General features: G+C 46.6%; 1 protein-coding gene across 1 annotated transcript in view; it reads right to left on the bottom strand.

The window, feature by feature from the left end:
• Window positions 1-1,744: 1,744 nt before the first annotated feature.
• The window catches only part of TTLL11 (tubulin tyrosine ligase like 11), a 32,449-nt gene continuing 11,958 nt past the window's right edge, over window positions 1,745-22,235 (bottom strand). The window contains exons 6-8 of the mRNA XM_033138205.1: window positions 9,378-9,620; window positions 7,333-7,439; window positions 1,745-2,001 (exon numbers count right to left, since the gene is read on the bottom strand). Coding sequence (XP_032994096.1) covers window positions 1,760-2,001; window positions 7,333-7,439; window positions 9,378-9,620 — 592 coding nt within the window. The 3' untranslated portion in view covers window positions 1,745-1,759. The remainder of the gene's footprint in view (window positions 2,002-7,332; window positions 7,440-9,377; window positions 9,621-22,235) is intronic.

The raw sequence follows: 22,235 nt of genomic DNA, 5'->3' as shown, positions 1-22,235 counted from the left end.
TCCAGGGCAGCTGTCTACCAGCTCCCTCTGGTCCACAGACTGAGACCCTCCCTGCCCACATACTGTCTCGCCAGAGGGGTGCATGCTCTGGTTATCTCCTGCTTGGACTGCTGTCATGCGCTCTACGTGGGGCTATCTTTGAAGGGGACTCAGAAATGACAACTAATCCAGAATGCGGCAGCTAGACTGGTGACTGAGCAGCCGCTGGGACCATGTAACACTGGTCCTAAAGGATCAACGCTGGCTCCCAGTACATTTCCGAGCACAATTCAAAGTGTTGGTTCTAACCTTTAAAGCCCTAAACGGCCTTGGCCTAGTATACCTGAAGGAGTGTCTCCACTCCCATCGTTCAGCCTGGGCACTGAGATCCAGCACCGAGGGCCTTCTGGCAGTTCCCTCATTGTGAGAAGTGAAGTTACAGGGAACCAAGCAGAAGGCCTTCTTAGCAGTGGGAAATGCCCTCCCATCAGATGTCAAGGAGATAACAAACTACACAACTTTTGGAAGACATCTGAAGGCAGCCCTGTATTCAGAGATTTCTAATGTTTAAGAAGTTTTTGTATATAATGGAAGCTGCCCAGAGTGGCTGGGGCATCCCAGTTAAATGGGATGCGTACAATTCTTCTTCTTTTCTTCTTCTTTTCTTCTAACTCTATCATTCTGTGGTTCTAAGTCTCAGGTTTGTGCAGGTGGCGGGTGGTTGTCCCTCTCACTGAAAACGAGCAGCCAGAGCCCCTGTGTGAGTCCTGGAACCCCTTAGGTGTGCGGTAGAAAAAGGTGAACCTCAATCCTCATCCAAGGAAGCTGAGGAGTCAATTAACTTCCTGCGCTTGGGGTCTGTGAATATCCCACATCCCCTTGAAGGCACCATGCAAATACATGTTGAGTCTGTGTTGAGTGCAGAATGCAGCATTCCAAAAATGAAAGCTTTCATTTAGGGAAAAGTGGCAGCGGAAGTGGAAGTGAGGCCCTATTCACTCCATCTGCCCTTCTTCCATATAAATATTAAGTGTGAAGTCAAAACTTTGAACAGGCAGGCCCCACATCTCCTCCAGTTTACTGTAAACAAAATAGGAGTAAACCAAATAGGTTTTTTGTTTTTTTTTAATTTTAGTGCACTTTCCCAAAGCCCACCCCCACCCCCCCAAACGTGCGAAGTGCAAGGGCAGCCAGTTCTCCTCCCCCATTCCGGGCAAACTGAAGAATTTCCAGCCGGGGGAGGCTAAGACTGGGCTTTCCCTCCTCCAGTTCAGTTCATTCATTGTGCAATCAATCAGTCCGAGGTGCAAGACAGTCCTGTTTATGGCCTGCAGAGAGAGAGAGAGAGAGAGAGAGAGAGAGTCAGAAAGTGACTTAGCAATTCCATCACACAGCACAAAACCTCCAGATAAAAACCTGGCAAACCACCTAGCAGACTTCTACAAAAATAACAAACCCATATCAACACAAGAAATACAAGACAAACTAGGGGACACCCAAATGCCCTGGCTAACACACCAACAATTACAAGCCCTCTTAAACAACCCAGTAGTAAAATCACCAGCAGCTAGGCCCCTTCCAAAACCTCCTCCTAACAACAAAGGGGCACAGCAAAGGGATGGTATCTGCAATATAGAAAATACTACTCCAAAATCCCAGAAACCCCCCCCCCCAGGCGTAATAAAAAAAAACAATGGGAGGATGACATAGGTTATGAGATTAACTCCACCCAATGGACCAGAATGTGGTCTAAACCCACCTTTAAGTCCGTATCAGTCTCTCATCGGCGGGGGCTTCTATAATCGACCAGCATGTCAGTGGCAGGGCGGAGGTGGAGCCTGTTTTGGGGGCATGTCACCAGGGCCATTCGCTGGTCAGAGCTGGCACGTTTCTGGTCCTGGGCAGCCACGTTGCATTCCGCAAAGTCAATGAGTAGCTCCACCTGCTTATGCAGGGGGAGGGACTTGTACCTCTTTTGTGCAAGGAAACAAATCGCCTCCACAAAAGCATGCAGGTCCATCCCTGGAAGGAAAAGGAAAAAAGGAAGCATCAGAAACCTCCCGGGGCTTTCGTTCTGTGCTGCCTTGATCTATATCTCTTATTGATGGTTTTATTGCAGCACCTCAGTCAAGCAGCAGCCACTATGGAGAAATTACCTTAATACTCTAGATCAGGCATGCCCAAGCGTTCGATTGCAGGGCGTTCCTTATTGATGCTCCCCCCCAAAAAAACCTCAACAACTTTGGTCAATACAATGGGTACATCACTGCCAGTTTTTTTATCGTGGGAGCAGATCAAAGTCTCTTGGGAGCTGCACGCCCCTGCCCTAGATTGTAGCCTGTTGCATGTGAGCTTTGCCTGCAATGTAAAATATTCCCCAAAAGTCTGTTTTGATGCCACACGGACGACTGCATGCAGGACTCAACATATGTACATGCATTTGACTTGGAAGGAGATATGTTATGCTTGGGAATTGTTTTAAAATTTTCAATAAAGTTTGAGGCTTCCGGTGCTTCCGCCATGGCGTTTGGCAGGCTTCCCATGGTACCAGACTCCAGTCGTGCATAATTTGGTGGTAATTATCCTTGGCGACCCCCCAGGGCAGGGGAGGGGGACTCTCACCCACGGGTCGTCCATTATCTGCCACTCACAACAATGGAATGCGGGGGGGGGGACGCTGGGTGCTTAACATTGCATGAATTGGAAACTCTCCACTGCCATCGCCATGAGCGGGAGCATTCCTGTTCCTTCGAAAAAATACTTGAATTTGGACTTGGAGACAGGTGTGTTCTGGAAAGGAGGAGACCCAAAAGGACCTGCTAAATAAATCAGTCACTGAGTGCCAAGGTTTTGGTCTGGAAAGGACTTTCGTCATTTTGCTATGGTTTACGTGAGGCGAGTGGCTGTTTTCTTTTCTGTACTTGTTACTTCCTGATTTGGCAAGCCTCACTAAGAAAGTTTTAATTAACTAACAGAATGCAAGAGGAATGGTACAAAAGTTTGAGAATTTTATGCTTTATGGCGCAGTCCCCTGTGCAGGGCTCTAATTAGAACTGGCGAAAACATGGTTAGATATGCTCTCGGCTTGGGACGATAAAATGGCTAAATTCTGGCACGGTAGAGAAAGAAAGGGCCTCGCTAGGGGGGCTGAAGACAACCGATGGATTGGGGAGTATTTCACACAAGAAACTGTTTCTGCTTACATGGACTTTTGTCGTATATGGGTTCATATTAAAGTGAAGGTGAATCTCTGATCCTTGCAAGCGTCCCCTAGGGCCCAGGGGGAGCAAAGCTTGGATTTTAGAGGAACCAAACAATTATTGACTGTGAAATATATCCTATGCTGTTGCCTTGTACGGAAGATCTCTATTCGGACTCAGAAAACACCAGCTCGTTAAAAAGATTTGAAAGAGTGCTATGCTTTAAATTTTATTAAACAAAGGAAAGCTGGAAGACAGCCTAGAGTTTTAGAAGATAAGATCGTGGAATGAAAAGGGGACCTCTGGGGGGGGGGATGCACCCAAAACAAAACAACAACAGGAAGAATAAAATCCCTGTTGCATGCTAACATATACATGGATTTGTTAAATACGATGGAAAGTCCCGTACCAGTGACTGTGCTGGTAAGATAAAGGGTTACGATCGGATGTATGATATTGGGAATGAACAAGAGAGAAAAAGTGCAAACAAGAAATAAAAGATTTTCTCCTGACCAGCCAGAACACGGGAAATCTCTTTAAATTATTTAATTCGGAATGTGTAATTGGCTTTATCATTTGCATTATGATGTGGCGAGATTAGATTGGTTATTAATTGGAATGCTATTAATGAAAAATTAAATTTTTTTTAAAAAAAATCCAATGAAGTTCGTAAAGAAAAGAGAGAAAGAGGAGAAACCCCCAGGGACCCGTGCATCACTATTTGCCCCCCCCCCAGATGGATTCTCCTTTTGCCTGGACCAGACACATTTCTGATTATCCCCTTCCCCAATCAATTGAATTTTCTTGTTGCTGTTGATGGCTCCTGATCCGATTTCATTCTGATGTAAACTCTGACACCTCACCATCTATTTCTTTATTAATAGAAGATGTCATAAACCGCCGAATTTCCAAAAATGAATAAACATGTTTGGATGAAGGAGTGGGTGACCTTGAGAAATAAGAGAGTTTTGGAATTAGAAATCACGATTTAAGGTCTGGATGCCATGGGTATCTGTTATGACACCACATGATAAGCGCACAAGACACTTATAGAATTTTTGCGTGAAAAAGAAAATGAACTTATGATATATGGGGTTTGAGGACCGAATAAAATAATGGTTTATAGAAAGTGGAATTGTTGGGTGTTATGTTGGGAGTGGATGTTTCAAATGTTGGAGTGGATGTTTCAAATAATTTTCTGTAGATGAAGAATGGGAAGTTCTCATTTCCCCCCTCCCTTTATTCTTCTTTCGTTTTGCTTTGTGCTTTTATTTAGATTAACCTATTTATCTTTGATAAAAAGATAATGGCTACTTGATACTAACCTTTGTATTTTCTTTCAAACTTAAAAAAAAAAATCTATGGGGGGGGACAAGAAATAAAGATCGGAGAGCCCAGAGGAAAGTGTGGAAGCAAAACTGGGCGGGATCCAAGATGCAAGTAAAGTTGTAAACCATCAGAGAAAGGGAGCAAGAATGTAGGCAGTGGTTAGATGGAGGTTGGATGGGGGTGGTTGGATGGGGGGGGGACTGTTTTAAAAGGGGCTTACGGTGGGCATCGCCCCCTTGATACTGAGGGATGACTTCCAATCATCGTGGGAAAAGGAGATTATAAATGAAGTGCAGGCTTGCGGATTGTCGCATCTTTACCTGGAATCTATGACATTCAGTCAAGCTAGAGCTGTGATCTCTCAAAGATTGAGGGACATTGCAAGACAAGAGGACACTGCTCTTGTGAAACCTGGGATGTTTTTGGGGGACCAGATATTTCAGATTTCTCCAGCCCCTTATCTGGCGGAAATACACTACATGGAGTACCGTAGGCTTTTCACAGCTGCCAGATTAAATGTGCTGGAATTGGCGGTTTTGTTGGGAAGGTACAGGGGAGTCCCATATGCCCAGAGATTTTGTCCCTGTGCCTTGGGAGTGGTTGAGTCAGATGAACATATTCTTCTGATCTGCCCATTTTATGTAGACCTTAGACAAAAATTTATAGCTCCACTGCTATCCCAACCTAGTCCTGTAGACTGAGAAAAACAGGTTTTGTTTTTGCTGAATAACTTTACTGGACCAACAGCATCCTTGGTGGCCAAATTCTTTTTTTTGGCCCTTAAGCGCTGTAAGGTTAAAATTGACATGGGTCTAAATGTATTATCTGCTTTTATTGCTGGCTTAAGTGTCATGTTCCTTTAGATGCTTAGTCGTTTTAATTTTTGTATGGATAAATCCTTGTTTTCTGACTGACGGTCGAATAAAATTTTGATGATGATAAAAGGGGCTTGCGGTGGGTGGGGCTTGTTTCTGATGGCCACTGATTGAACGCTCAAGCAGGGAGGGGTTGCAGCCTAGGTGGCACTCTCAAGGCGCAGACTGGATGGTGTAGAAGAGGCACGTCCAACAGGTAGATCACTGGACGTCTGTGGTAGATCACGGGTAGATCACTGGCTCCCTCCCCTCAAAGAAGCTCAACATTTTTGCCCTGCACCCCCCAAAAACGAGGCTTTCCTCCTCCATAAAAATAGCTCAACAACTTTGACCTGAACCCCTAGAAAACAGCCCTTCCTCCCTTCCTCTTCCCTAAAGAAGCTCAACAACTTTGACCTGGAAAAAATGGGGTAGATCACTGCCAGTTTTTAACTCTGAGTAGATTACAGTCTCTTGGGAGCTGGCCACCCCTGAGGAAATGTGCCACAGCATTATTTATTATTATTATTATTATTATTATTATTATTATTAGTTTCATCTCTACCCTTTCACCCACCCCAAATTGCTTTGGAAGTGGCTTGTAGCCAGGACAATTCGTGGACCAGATGTATTTTGTGTGGCTCAAGAGGTAAACATTCAGATTTCAGAGGAGGAGGAAGAGGAGGGGTGGGAAGAAAGAGAGGAACTCTTGCTACCTTGAATGCGGAACAAAATAAATATTTTTCTCGTCACCCGTCCCAGTCAGAAAAAGGGGGGGGGGAGAGATACGATGCCAATAAACAGACTGCACACACAAAAATCTGTGCTAGCGACGCTCCACAAACAACAGATTCTGCTTATCCACAGCAAATTTAGGATGGAAAAAGGGGAAAGGAAAATAAAACCTCTCACCAAGCGCTAATGCCGAATTAACAATAGGCCAGATGGCAATGCTTGCTTGAAGCAATAAACGCAGGGGAAAAATAAAGCTCCCTCTTGCTCTAGTTAAAGAAATTCAGAAGTTGGGCATTTCCTCTAAACCAGGGGTAGGCAACCTAAGGCCCAGGGGCCGGATCCGGTCCAATCACCTTCTCAATCTGGCCCACGGACTGTCTGGGAATCAGTGTGTTTTTACATGAGTAGAACGTGTCCTTTTATTTAAAATGCATCTCTGGGTTATTTGTGGGGCACAGGAATTCGTTCGTATTTTTTTTCAAAATATAGTCCTGCCCCCCACATGGTATGAGCGACAGTGGGCACAGTTTTGGCCGCCTCTTGAGACATCATTGCTAAACATGGCACGAGAGTGCCAGAGGCAGGGTTGGCAACCCTCATTGGCATTTGGGTGCTGGTCACCACCTTGAACCAAGATGGTGGACCAAAACATGGGTGACTTCGCCTGATTTTGGGAATGAGTGGTCCAAACTCACATATTTTTTTGGTTTCTACAAATTCCCAGGCAGTGCCAGGCACTCCCTACTATATAATAAATGCCCACCAACTGGCCATAGGAAGTGCCTGGTTTCCTGTGTTCCCTTCAGTTCTGCAAGTGCTGTTCTCCCTTGCTTGCATTCGTTAACCATAAATCTAGCCCTGTAACTTGCAAACCTTTCCAGGTCTGGACTTCAGAGAGCCTCACTGCAGCATTCTTAATAGCCGTTGCGTCTTAAGTATTAATTATTCATCCCTTCCCCCACGAGCAATTGGGGATGCGTGTGCAATCAATTTTCCTCTTCCCTCCCTGGCCCTTTCCCCTCGTATGCTATGCTTATTTTTAGACTGAAAGCCTGCAAGTGGGCAGACGTTGCCTTGTTTTTGATTGCATGCAAACTGTTTTTGGGAAGCTGTTTGGCTGAAGGGGAGCAGGGCACAAATGCTCCACTTAAAATACATATATCCACATGCACTACTACCCTGCCCTACCCCACCCCCAAAAGGTCCGCACCCAGAATGATGCAAAGAGGGCTTACCTGCATCTCGCTGCTCACTTGAGAAGCCATGCCGCTTCCTAGTGATATCAATATATAGGATGTCGGCGGAGGCCATGCTGAAGTCGCTGCTGTTTATATTGCTATTCCTGGTGGCAGGAAAAGAGAACCGTGAGGGGCAGGGCAGACTTCCAATGGTACCATGAACTAAAGCAGCTCTCGAGGCAAAAGCGCTATGGGTTTCGCCTCCTTCGGCAACCTTTTTCCTTTTCTTTCTTTACCTTTATGTTCTTGTCATGGGCGTAGCCACAGGGGGCAGTGCCCCCCCTCCCCAGATCAAGTAAAACAATAGAAATACTTAACTGACCAATCACATCTGTTCTGCACCCCCCCAATCCTCCCCCCTAACAAAAATCCTGAATAATGCCAATTATTCTTGAGAATGTATTTTATTTTAGAAGCTAATTGTGGGAGGTATTGGTTTGTTCTGTTCTTGTTTTTATTGTGTATTTTTTATATTGTATTTGCATGTTGCGAACCACCCTGAGATCTATGAATGATGGATGGTATATGAATTTTAATAAATAATAATAATAATAATAATGATGATGATGATGATGATGCTTTTGGTACTGGTCTCCCTCACCTTTATTTCTTATTTCCCACTTGATTTTTTTTTAAAAAAGACAGAAGCCCCAGGTTCAAATCTCACCTCAGGCCCACCTGAGTCTATGGTATACTGATACTCTCTCTGCCTCAGCCCCACCCACCCTACAGTGGCTGGCATTTGAGGCAGACTGCCCTTGAAAGTGGAGGCTCCGCCTAGTCATCGTGGCTAAAGAGAAAGGTAGTTTTAGCTAAGGGAGATCTGCTCGAGCCAATTCCTGATGTCTCCAACAGGGAAAGATGATATACACGGACAGCAGTACTGGTCCCCAACCCCAGCAATAAAGATCTGATCTGACTTAAATGAACAACTCCTTATTGGTGGTACAGGTTTTCAAATTAGATTCAAAAGCAAGTTGGGGGGGGGCAGCGAGTAGTGTCAATCTGGATAGGGAGATTCAACGCTTTATTGATCTGCGACACACTGGGAAGGGCCTGTGGGATCAAGCCATGGCCCACCTGGTCCAGCGTCCTGTTCTCACAGTGACAAAGCAGGTGCTCATCATGGGAAACCCAGAAGCAGGGGCCGAGAACAAGAGCCCTCTCTCCCCCCCCACCCCCCTGCCCCCTCGCTTTCCAGCAATTGAACTGCATTTCTGCTTCCGACTGTGGAGGCAGAGCAGAACCACTGTGGCTGGTAGCCCTTCATAACATTATCCCCCTCCATTAATACTGGTCATCTCTTTTAAAGTCACCCAAGTCAGCAGCCATTTGCTGCCTCCCACAGGAGCGAGTTCCATGTGCTGCGTAAAGGAGTGCTTTCATTTAACTGACCACAATTTGGTGGGCCCAGTGGGAACAGGGTCCACGTCTTGGTGGCTTGCCAGCCTTTCCCTCTGTTCTTGGTGGACCATGTTATTTATGACGGATTCTAACTGCAAGATTCCAACTAAACATCAGGAAGAACTTCCTGGCAGAAAGAAGAGTTTGGATTTGATATCCCGCTTTTCACTACCCGAAGGAGTCTCAAAGCGGCTCACATTCTCCTTTTCCCTTCCTCCCCCACAACAAACCCTCTGTGAGGTGAGTGGGGCTGAGAGACTTCAGAGAAGTGTGACTAGCCCAAGGTCACCCAGCAGCTGCAGGTGGAGGAGCGGGGATGCGAACCCGGTTCACCAGATTACGAGTCCACCGCCCTTAACCACTACACCACAATGGCTCTCAAAGAGCTGTTTGACTATGGAACGGACTCCCTTGGAATGGGGTGGGCTCCCCTTCGTTGGAGGCTTTTGAACAGAGTTTGGGCAGCCATCTGTCAAGGATTCTTCAGGAGAGATTCCTGCATTGCAGGGGGCTGGACTAAGTTACCCTTGAGGGTACCTTCCAACTCTACAATTATTTCTGATCTTAAGGGGAACCACATCCCGGCGTTTCAAACATCGAGTTACCTTTGGAAAATTATTCTGGAAGATCCCCCTCACCTGACAAACATCCGGAAGCCCGTCGGTCCCAATTTCGTCGTCCCCTTCACGCCCAGGAAACGGATAAACAAAGCTGCAATGCGGTCGACCAGCCGCAGATAGTCAAATTTCTGTGCATGCTTTGGATACAGCTCCCTCAGGCAAATGTTAGGGACTTCTGAGGTCTTGCCGTCATCCAGCTCTTGATTTTCCGCTTCAAGCAACTCATTCTCCCTCTCCCATTCAGCCCCTGAAGCTTCAGTCCTGCAGGCCAAACAGCAACACAAAGTTTGCATCAATGCATCTTCATTGCTTCCTATCTCATGGCCCCACTGCCATGATGCCATCAGAGAAGCGACCCTATCCATCCATTAACACCCATGTTACCATAAAGTACCATTCAGTACCATAAAAACCCACTTTCCAAGGGCTTAGGAGAGAAACTGGGTGCAAACATTTGCTCAGGTTTTAGCAGAAAGCATTTTGTGCAATAGAAAAAAGGCAGTGGCAGGAAACCTTTGGTCCAGCCATTGCTAAGGCCCTTGAAAATAAAAACACACATGTGAGCATCTATCAGGCCTTCCATGCTATCTGTGGCATGTTTGTGGTCAAGATTCCTGCTGTTTGGCTTACGCCAGTGTAGGCCTGCACAAATGCAGGCCCAGCCAATGGAGCACCGGGAAGGTTGTAGCTCAAATGGCAGAGCATCTGCTTTCCATGTTTTTATTTAGCCTTTGGTTTATTAAATTTGTTAGCTGCTTGATACCTAACAATTGATGTTAGGAAAAGATATATATGCACAACTGCCATTATACTTTTGTTGCTGGCATCCGTCTGTCTCGAGCGACAATGGAATGGGCCCCCAGAGGTGATGTCAAATCGCTGCATTCGCAGCACTGGAGTGACCTCTCTGGGGCACAAGCCTGGCCAGTGTTTATAAATATTTTGGTAATGCTTTATGGAAACTAATACAATACTCTCCAGAATTAGCTGCAATACAGTGTCTGCTATGCTTGACCAGTTGGCCACACTGGCTAGGGAGGATGGAAGATAAAGAGTCCAACGAACATCTGGAAGGAACTACAGCTGGGTGCTGCTGCTTTATGGAATGGGCCCCTCCTCACTGAATATGTACAAAAGGGAAGGAAACGTCATGTCAGCAGACTCACCTTGCAGCACCAACCACAAGGCAGATAGGGGTTTTATTTAGCTTTTCCCTAAAATTTATATACCACTGAATTGCAACCCCCCCACCACCACCACCCAAAATAAAACCCTCAAAGCAGTTTACAAAAAATAAGAAAACAATTAAAAACATCAGTAAAAACAGCTATTTAGAATGTGAAATAATTAAAATCAACGATAGCTTAAAAAACACATATTAAAATACACATAAGCACTCTACATGTCTGGTTAGGCTTGCCTAAACAAAAGCACTTTCAGTAGGTTCCAGAAAGAGTACAGTGAAGGCGCCTGCTTGATATCAATAGGCAGGGAGTTCCAAAGGGCGATGGCACCAACATAATGTGGATTTCTTACAAACGCAGGGCGAGTATTCTGTGGCACCTGTAATGGTCTCACGGCCAGTGGCAGCGGTCAAGCGGCTGCCTGTGAGGTAAGGCGATCTCGTAAGTAAACTGGTCCCAAGTTGTTAAGGTCTTTATATACTAATATTTCTGTGCTTTTAAGTTGTTTAAAGTTGTTGCTATTAATTAATTGGTGTCACTCGCCTTGGGTGAAGGCTGGGTAATAAACTGTAGTAGCTGTAATGTTATTAATAATAATGGCAACAGCTTAAACCTGGCCAGGTGGCAAATGGGCAGCCAGGGCAGATCTCTAGGCGCAGGAGCTGCATGCCTGATAAGGCCTCACTCCTGTCAGCAACTGAGCTGCAGCATTCTGCCCCAAATGAAGCCCCCCGGATAAAGTGTGAGGGAAGTCCCGCATAGAGCGCATTGCAGCAGTCCAGCCTTGAAGCGACCAAGATGGTGTGGGACACTCCTATAAGGAGCCACAAGAGGCAATATGACAGAAGTTTATTGGGGGGGGGGGGAATGCATGGCATGGAGAAGGTAGAGAGGGGAAGGATTTCCTCCCTCTCTCACAATGCTAGAACTTGTGGTCATCCAATGAAGTCGAATGTTGGAAGGCACAGGGCAGACAAAAGAAAGTCCTTTTTCATGCAGCATGTGGTTAAAATGTGGGGTTTCACAGCAGTCAGTGATGTCCACCAACTCAGATGGCTTTGAAAGAGGATGAGGCAAATTCATGGGAGGAGGAGAGGGCTACCAAAGGCCACTGGCTACAATCCTTTCTGAATACCAGTTGCTGGAAGCCACAGGAGGAGAGAGGGCTCTTGTGCTCTGCTCCCGCTTGTGGGTTTTCCACTGGTGCACCTGGGGCTGGCCACTGTGGGAATGGGATGCTGGACCTGATGGGCCCATGGCCTGATCCGACAGGCTCCTCTTACGTCCTTGCCATGCTTGGGGTCTTCTGCTGAGAATCAGTGGTGGTTCTTTGCTCTGGCAGAACAACGGAGGGCAAGTCCTCTGGGGCAGAACTGGGGAGAGAGGGTGTGTCTGCTCCATAGAACTAAATGGTCTGACTGGCACAGCAGAGTCAGATTAAGCGAGCAAAAGGTCAGACCACACGGAAGGGCTTGCAGTGACACACAGAATAAAAAGCAGCGCTTCCGTTTACATACTGATGTCTGACCCCAATACATTCATTTCTCTAATTCTGCAGCTTGTGACAGATCTCCCTTCAGAAGAGATCACCAGCAGAGAAAATATTAATGACTTTTAGAGGAAGGAAAAGGAAGGTTGGAGTGGGGAGAGGGAGGAATATCAATTTGAACAAAGCTTATGAAAATCCCAAAGACTGCTTATCTTTTATACATGATTACTAATTTATTAATGTCCCCCCCCACACACACACACACTCCACGTCTGCACAATATCCTCTTCAGTCTCAGTGGCCTTAATCTTTATGCTAATGTACTTCCTCTCCCCCCCCCTTCTTGGTCCCTCAGCTACATTTCCAACTGCTAATTAAAGGCTTTGAGATTTACATGGGGGGGGGGTGTGGATGCCCAAACGGCAACTGTCAAGTTCAAAGCCAAACAGAGGCTCAAGCTGCTGTTGTGAGGCAGGCTCACATATAAGCAGAGCACACTTAGGATATTTCATATCAGAGAAAATGGTTCTTAAACCAGACCATTGTCACTTCCCCTCAGATTAATGGCAACCTAGGTTAGGTGTCTTATAGTCAGATCGTTGCTCCATCTTGCTCAGTACTATCTGCACTGACCAGCAGCTCTCCAGGGTTTCAGACAAGGGACAATTCCCAGTGCTGCCTGGAGATGCCAGCAGCCTGTTCTCAGAGTGGCCAGTCAGGCTCCCCCATGGGAAACTGGCAAGCAGAACCTGAGCACAAGAAGCCAGCTCCACTCATTTGGCTTTGCTGCTGCTGAATGTAGCCATTGATAGCCTTATCCTTCTCCACAAATTTGTCCATTCCTCTTTTAAAGCTATCCAAGCTGGTGGCCATCACTGCCTCCTGCAGGAGGGAGTCCCATAGATTAACTTATGCACTACGTGAAAGCGAGGCTTTTCGCAAAGCATGGTGCTTGCACCTTCGTACATGGGCTCTGTAGGTTGGCTTACCTGCCCACTGTCAGCCTATAGGGCAGGCAGGCTTCTGCCACCTGGTGGCCTCCATTTGTTTTGGAGTAAGGTTCTCACCATCCCCAGGCCAATGGACATGGATAATGGGAGCTGTAGTCCAAAACAGGTGGTTACTTGTCCATCTGGGAAGGCAGCCTATCTGGGAGCAGGAAAACTCTGGCCCTAAACCTCTGCTGTCTTGTGGGTAACCGTCAGGGAAAGAAAAAAGCTAAGGAGTAAACCCTACACAAATCAAGAGTGGAGTCCCAAAGCTCAGTGGCGTACAGAGCGGCAAACGTGGGGGCACCCCCCGGGGGCGGTGTGCCGCTCCGTAGCGCGCATGCGCCATGACGTCATGATGCATGCGCGCTACAGAGCGCAGTCCGTCTGGGCTGCCGGGCACAAGCAGCCGCCATATGGACAGGCTGCGGCAGCCCATCCGAGCAGTGGTTGCTCGCGCCCGGCATCCGGGGATGGACTGCGCAAGTGCACAATGCGCAGTCCATGCGGGATTCCGCACTTGCGCAGTCCGTGTGGTGGCTGTTTGCGCAGCAACTTGTAAGGCTGCAGCCGTCGCATGGAAGTGGTGAGAGGCAGCAGCTTGGGAGTCGCGGTGGGGGTGTGTGCCAAGTGTCACCCCCCCTCCAGGCTGGAACCGGCTGGGACAAGGGGCGTGCCGCTCTCAACGCCCCCACCTTGCTACGCCACTGCCAAAGCTGGTTGGATGGCACCTTGTAGCCTCCTTCTGGAAACTCCCCATCTTATTATTAGTGCATCTGGTACTTCCTGCCTAAGTGCAGAAACTTACATTAGTCCCTGGCTGCTGCTGCACACGTAAAAAGTGGTCTGATTTCTATTTTGATTTCTGGTGACTTTATACCTCGGAGGAAGGTTTCAGGTTTTTTCTTCAATGAGAACTTAATTTTTTTAAAAAAAAAATTCATTATAGATGTTATTCCAAAATTCCTTAATGGCTGTGCATTCCTACCACATGTGCATATATGACATGTGCATATATCTGTATTGCATTTTCATAATATTTTCTCTCAGATTATAGCACACCGTAAATTTAATATCCTTAAAAATGTATTTGTAGCTGGCCTCTTAAAAACAACCCTAACCCCTACCTTTCATGACTTATTGTACACCTTTTTCTGGCTCCCTCACAAGTCCGGTTAAAAAATGAAACTGCCTTTTCTACCAGGAAGCAGAAGTACTCAGGAGTAAAGAGAGTGCCATTTAGCAAGCTATCATGTTTGCATCCTAATGCAACTGCTAACATCAGGAACCAGCTGAAAGGGCAATTTTAATAGACTTTCACAGAACTCCTGGGCTATATAAAATATCATTTAATTAACCCAGACAAATTCATATTTTTTCTTGTATTTGTCCTTCCAGACCTTGGTCTGCTCCCATTCCATGAACACAGCACAGAGCTTCTCTTGCATCAAGAACTGTGTGTGGGCAAGTTACTTCTTCCGCCACCCCTCTTGCCAAGAGAATCAGAGTTGTAGAGTTGGGAAACCCAAACACCATCTAGTCCAACCCCCTGCAATGCAGGAATCACAGCTAAATAAACCCTGTCAGATGGAGTCCCAACTTATGCTTAAAAACCTACAACAAGAATCCACCACCTCTCATGGGAGTCTGTTCCACTGCCTAACAGAAAATTCCTCCTGATGTATAGTCAGAATCTCCTTCATTCTAATTTGCACAATCCTCTTCCCCTTAAAGCCCCCCCCCCCCGTTTTGACTCTCACCCCTTCAGCTAAGACAGCATTTCGCTTCTCTTGCAGAGAAGACAGCACCGAAGGTAAATATTTGTGGCTGACAGCCTCCACCTACAGCACAGGGAATGTTTATGCGCAGGCAGGTCACAGGTGGGCAAGAATGAAGCTCTTTGTGCTATTAGCTATGAGTCTCAAGAAAGTGTTTGGAGGGGCTGGTCTGATCAGGATGAGGGTCTGGGGGAGTTCTAGGAGATGCCCAATGGCGGACCTGGGGAGGGAACCCAGCAAGCGGCATCAGGACCCTGGGGGTCATCGAAGCTTTCAAGGGAGTGTCTGGGGGAGAGGAATTTGACCACTGTGATTGGCAGAACTTGCACCGTTACAGGTGCCACATAACGATTCGAGTTGTTACAAATGTGGAACGGGTGTTAAGTGTGGCAGAGCCTGCACTTTGGAACTCCCTGCCTAGTGACTGCACACTGTATACTTTTTGGTGTACATCAAGCAGTGCATACATTTTACGAAATAAAGTAAATGAGTGGGGGGGCCCTCCCTGCACTTTATTACTCCAGATTCCCACCACTCCAATTCTGCAAAATTAAAAATAAAATGCAGCCATATATAATCTATTATTTGAACGGGTTGCAGGGGAGAAAAGCACAAAGTTGTTTAAAAGACAAACCAAGTTTTTAAAATAAGAACTTTAATTTTGGCGAACGCTTTGGGCGAATGCATGCTTACGCTGCTTTATCTCCCATACCTGGTGATTAAGTTAATTTATACTTAATGGAAGAGGGTCTCACTCTAATCTCCAGGCAGGCTCAACAGCTGCCTCTGATGATGGTATTTCTTGGAGCCTTTAAAGCCGCTTGCAAAGTGGAGGTAATGAAAAACCGGAGAGGTTGCTAAATTCACACCTAAAGGATGCTTGTCACACAGGGGAACAGTGAGTGATGCCACTCAGGCAATGGGAAAGTCACTGTTGTCCTGGATCTCACTCAAGAATGAAGAACTCAAGCTTGGGGGGGGGGGTGATTCTGTTATAAAAGTGTTATGCTGAGATCAGTGTGGTAAGCACAGAAGGGCTCAAAGGCTCAGCAGCTGCCATGCTATGTATTCTGTGTTCTCTTTTTGTATTATGTTGTGAACCAGCCTGTGATCTTCAGGTGAAGGGTGGAATAAAAGGGAAAGGGACCCCTGACCGTTAGGTCCAGTCGCGGACGACTCTGGGGTTGCGGCGCTCATCTCACTTTACTGGCCGAGGAAGCCAGCGTCCAGCTTCCGGGTCACGTGGCCAGCAGGACTAAGCCGCTTCTGGCGAACCAGAGCAGCGCACGGAAATGCCGTTCACCTTCCTGCCAGAGCGGTCCCTATTTATCTACTTGCACTTTGACGTGCTTTCGAACTGCTAGGAGGGCAGGAGCTGGGACCGAGCAACGGGAGCTCACCCCTTCATTGCAGGGATTCAAACCGCCGACCTTCCGATCGGCAAGCCCGAGGCTCTGTGGTTTAACCCACAGCGCCACCTGCGTCCCGAAGGGTGGCATATAAATTTAATTAATCATCACCATCATCACCACCACAATCATAATCCTAATAAACATCTGGTCCAACCCGCTGCAATGTTGGAGTCACAGCTAAAGAATTCCGCCTCAAAGATGCTCATCCAACCTCTGCTTAAAAACCTCCAACCAAGCTCTTTTCCAGGAACTGGCACCTAGAAGCATTGCTGCCTCAAACTGTGAAGGCAGAGCACAGCCACCACGGCTAGTAGCCATTGACAGCCCAATCGCCTTCTGCAGTTTAAGGGTGCCCTGCATGAAGAATGGCTGTCCCTTCTCTGTCCTGAATCTTCCAACATTCAGATTCACCGGATGCTTAAAAGCTCTAGTCTTACGAGAGAAGGAGAAAAGCTGTTCTCCATCTGCAACAGATAAACTGATGGGGGCAAATTCCGAGCGCTTTATCTGAGAATGAAGGGACAAGAACTCTCTGCTGAGAGAGATGCGTGCAATGCTATCCCCAATGACCGTAAGATGCTGCAGCCAACAGAAGCTGTAGCCTGAAACAGCTGGGCTGGCAAAGGCTGGATTAAATCACCCTGCTAGAAAGGTGGGAACCACAGAATTATGGACTTGGAAGGAAGCCCAAGGGTTATCTAGTCCAACCCCCTGTAATGCAGGAAGTGCCAGTATGGTGATCTGGGCTCCTCCGCCAGGCTTTATATTCTGCTGCAGAGCAAACAGCAACACCAGTTTAGGGGAGTGAAGCCAGGCAGAGCTAGCCTGATCACGGCACCGGGAGCCCCGAGGTAATACGGTTCATTAACTGCAAAATGTTGCTGCGTATCCAAGGCTGAGAACTAAGGAATAAATTACGCTTGAAATGTAAGAGGCAGGGACAGAGTTATCGCCTTGACTGTGTAAATGGGGGGGGGGAGCCTCCCCTTAATGCAGAAGAAACATCATTTATTCGTCCTCCTTTGAGTGTTTCTTGCTGTGAAAGAGATGAAGGCAGAATTTGCAGGCGAGGGTGGGATGTGGAGGAGGAGACATGGAGGCGGGGGCTTCTCCCCCTCTACACTTTTCTAATCAAACAGGCTCCAGAGGCAAATGGAACAAGGCTACATTCCCAGCACAAATTCCGACTCCAAGATATTCCTCTGTTGAAGCCAAGGAAGGGCCTTGAAAAAAGGATGCCCATTGCTGCTCTAATCCAGCATCCCATTTCCATCGGCAACGAGCCAGCTACACCAAGCAGGTAAATGCTGGCAAGAGCCACCATCGCTCTTCGTCTCCGAGCAATTGCTACTTAGAGGAAGACTGCATCCGACAATGGAGGTTCTAATTCACAATCATAGCCAGCAGGCACTGATAAACCACAAACAAATTTTTAAAAGCTATCTGAGGCATAGTAGACCAAATATCAGAGTGAACCAGAACCAGGACAGGGCAGTGGGTGAGGGGAGGCTGCAGCTATCAGTGCCTCCTGTGGAAGTGAGTTCCACAGTTAAACTATGCAATGCACAAAGAAGGACTTTCTGTTATCTGCCCTGAATCTTCCAACATTCAGCTTCAGGTCTAGCATTGAGAGAGGAGGAGGAGGAAGAGGAAGAGGAGGAGGAGGAGGAGGAACACTTCCTGCCCAGGGTGAAGCTACAAGGAGATCCAATTTGGCCTGCGCTTCCACAACCTTGATATGTCTCCCCACTGACTCCAAGTTTACTCAAGGAACTTCTAAACGCTCATCGCAAGTCTTGTGGAATAAAAAAAAGGGGGGAGGTGCAACAGTTTTAAGTGACAGAAATGGGTGGCCAAAGAAGCTACTCTTATTATTATTCGTGAAGGAGAAGAAAAAGCCTCTCCCAATTTTTCTCTGGGCTAATTAGCACTAATAAAGCAAGACTCAAATATTTCCTTTAGACGCGACAGGGAAGCAGAATCATTAGTGCTGAAGGGAAAGAGCCTGGGAAGACGGGGAAAGGCACTTCAAAAGCTGTTCGGAGCGTATTCAGGCAAAAGTGATACACACGCAGCTTCCAATTAAACACCTGGCAGGCAGGCAGAATGTCTGGTGGCAAAACAAGGAAGGGAAAGTGCAAAAGCCCCCCCTCCCCTCCCTCATTTAAGTCTCAGAAATCTAACTTGAAGCATCATATTCTCCTCTGTGTACACGCACACCAGACACCTTCCAAATAAACCGCCAGCAATTAAATCCTACTTTTGCAACGTTTTAATTTGGTAGTTTTCTGCGCCTGCAGAGCTGGCAAATCCACCCATCGCTCACCCACCCTGCAGAAGGCAGGGAGTTTGCAGGAGAGTGGGCGTTTTCTCATTCGGAAGGGGAAATCCTGCATCTTTCGTGGGGTGGGGGTGGAGGGCCCTTCCCCACTCCCCCTCAAATTTAAGAGCTCTTCCAGATCAGGACAAAGGTTCGTCTAATCAAGCACCTTGCAGATGCCTCCGAGAAGCCAGCAAGCAGGACATGAACACAACAGCACTCTTCCCAGTAACTGGCACTTAAAAGCCCACCTGTGCCTGCAACAGGGCATCGCACTGGAACCCTGGGCCATCCAGAGGAGTTGCCCACCAAAATTGCATTAGACAGTTGTCCACGTTGGTGACCCATCACTATATCCACAGCTTACATTCCCTACATCTTCCAACATTCAGCTAGTCGGATAACCCAGAGTCCTAATATTATGCGGGGGGGGGGGATTCCTATTCACTTTCTCCACACGAGTTCTTATTCCTACATCCCTTATTGGTGATCCAAAAATAAATCACACTGCAGCTCCTGACAGATCTGGAAGCACTTTCAGAGAGAATTGAGATGCATGGTGCAATTGGGGGACGACGACGACAAGGCAGGGCATTATTAACTCAATGTAAAAGATAAACATCGCTAGGGAACAATACGCAACTTCTATAAAGGGCATCAGAATGTTTCTCTGAGCCATTAATTTCTCATGACTGTGAAAAGCTTTAGGGTGGTATCCTTACTTTCATTCTGATGCTTCATTTGTTTTAATTGAGGAGGCAATTAGTGGCAAATCAAATCTATCAACACACCGATAGCTTCACCTACTGGATAGTGGCACATCAACGGCCTACAATGTCAACACAGGCCACAGGACTTTACTAGATCAAGGAAAACAGAATTTAAAACCCGTATCTATTCCCCAGAAGAGAAAAATCAGTTGTTGGGGGGGGGGGGCCTGGGCGGGAGATTTTGGTCAAAGAAACAGTACAAAGGGATTTTTCCCCCTGGAAGTGTTGAGATGCAACTCATCTCGTCCTGGAGAAGATTGAGAGAGGAACCTCCAAGTTTGCTAGACTGTCCTTTCTGACCTAACCACTACTCACCTTCCTTGCAATGATGGCTTTTATCCCTCTCTCACCACAGTGGAAATCGTGGACCACCAATGAAACAGAGTGCTGGAAGATTCAGCACAGATAAAAGGAAGCCCTAGCTTCTTTCTCGCAGTGCATAATAAATCTGTGGAACTCGCTCCAACATGAGGCAGCGATGGCCACCAACATGGATGGCGGAGCAGACAATTAATTGCATGGAGAAGGCTGTCAATGACCACATTCCATCTTCACAAGTCAGAGGCAGGAAAGCTTCCAGATACCAGCTGCTGGAAGCCACCGGGGTGGAGGGTGGGGGTTCTGGGTAATTCTGTAGCTCGTGCGCTGCCTGCATGCTTCCCAGAAGAGGCATCTGGTTGGCCACTGAGAGAGCAAGGGGCTGGACTAGATGGGACACTGGCCTGATCCAGCAGGCTCTGCGTATGTCCTTAACACCGACAGCAGGGTGAGGGGGGGGGCTCTTGAACTCATGCCCTGCTTGTGGGCTTCCCAAGAGGCATCTGGTTGGGCATGGTGGGATATGAGACTCTAGACAACCACCTGCTTTCATCCAGCAGGGCTCTTCATACGTGTGTTTGATACTGGGGGTGGGGGGGGGGGCCAAGCTGCAAGCTGGGGTGGGCTGAAATATACACAGCAATTGGCCTGCAACCAATTTGTCTTAGCAGGGCACCCAGAGAGAGAGAGAGAGAGAGAGACGCTTCTCTCTCAGCAGCTATTTCTGGAAGGATGACATTTCACTTTGTACGGTCTGTTGAGTTCTACCCAAGACTGTTTTGTGCCTCTGAACGGCAGAGGATTTTATAAGGGCTGCAGAGTTTATTCCCCCCACCCTGCCTCAAGCAAGGGAGTAATGTCTGCATGCAATTTTCACACATTTTAGCCAGGATGAGAGGAGCAATTCCCTGTCATCAGGCCTTCAAAATGAATGGGTATGCAAATGTGCTGCTGCTGCAGAGAATTCAGGAGTCAAAAACATGTAGAACAGAAAGTGCAAATTACTAAAGACTCTTGGTTCTAATATTAGCTGGATGGAGCGAGTATAATGAAAACGTAGCATGGGTGGAAGGAGAGGCAAAGGAGGAGGGGAGCAGGACTGCAAATAAATCTCTACTGCAAAAAACGGATGCTTTAAAAAAAATCTGCTAAAGACCTGCCATTTGCAGCCCTTTAATGTAACTTTTGTTTTCGATTTTCAAGAATTTATAGATACACATCTTACCATCTCCTATTTCCAATACAAATACATTTCAGACTCCCTCCCCCCCCCACACACACTTTTCTGGTTTCTTCTCATATTTAAATTTTTAACCAAGCATTTTCCACTTTAATCCATTTTTGAATTATTCTACAATTAATATTGAGAATACTGCTTGATTTAAGTTGACCTTACCAATGCGCTTAGTTGCATACCATTATTTTTCATATATTCCACAAATATTCTCCTTAATATTTTTTTCCCTCCTCTTGGTTTCTTTGCAAACGTTAATTTTGCCATTTCAGTATAATCTATCAATTTAATCAGGCACTCTTCCTTGGTTGGAGTAGCTTCCTCTTTCTATCTCTGGGCAAATACCATATGGGCTACGGTTGTAGCATTCATAAACAAATTTCTAAGCTTCTTCAGAATTTAAAATGTGGGGTTTTGGGGGGGCGGTAGGGTTGTTTTTATTTTGATTATATATTTTGTGGTTTTATGTTTTGATTTTGTTCTGTGAATCTCCCTAAGACCTCTGGGTATAGGGTGGTATATAAATTCAAATATTAATATTAGTATCAATAATAATACATATTATTAGGGACACCGGTGGCGCTGTGGGTTAAACCACAGAGCCTAGAGTTTGCTGATCAGAAGGTTGGCGGTTCGAATCCCCGCAATGGGGCGAGCTCCCGTAGCTTGGTCCTAGCTCCTGCCCACCTAGCAGTTCAAAAGCATGTCAAAGTGCAAGTAGATAAATAGGTACTGCTCCAGCAGGAAGGTAAACGCCGTTTCTGTGCGCTGCTCTGGTTCGCCAGAAGTGGCTTAGTCATGCTGGCCACATGACCCGGAAAAGCTATCTGCGGACAATCGCTGGCTCCCTTGGCCTATAGAGCGAGATGAGCGCCGCAACCCCAGAGTTGTCCACGACTGGACCTAGCGGTCAGGGGTCCCTTTACCTTTAATGAATATTATTATTATTATTTGTGTACTCGCTATCCTTAAAAGAAAAGTTTCTGGGTTTTTCCTAAAAGTTATTTTAAACACTTTCTTCCATTCATTATAAATCATTTATCAGAAAGCTTTTGTTCTTTTACAGGACCACCACATATGGTAGAAATTACCTCCCTTTCCTTTACATTTCCAACACAAATTTGATTTTGATTTATACATCTTTGCATGTCTGCTAGGAGATAAATACCATCTGTATATCATTTTCAAATTATTTTCTTTCATGCGGATAAAGTTCACTGTTTCGATGTTACTTCTTCAGCAGGCGTATGATAAATTTAAAGCCCATCTAGTGGGATAGAAAGCATGCTAAGGGAGAGTGCTCACAATAATATGTAGGCTCTGCATATGTGGGACAGTGAACTTTATCTGGAAACGCTGTCCGTTGCAAGATCATTCACTAG

This window comes from Lacerta agilis, chromosome Z (assembly GCF_009819535.1).
Source record: "Lacerta agilis isolate rLacAgi1 chromosome Z, rLacAgi1.pri, whole genome shotgun sequence".
Taxonomy (NCBI): Eukaryota; Metazoa; Chordata; class Lepidosauria; order Squamata; family Lacertidae; genus Lacerta; species Lacerta agilis.
This window is presented reverse-complemented; position numbering and strand designations above follow the sequence as displayed.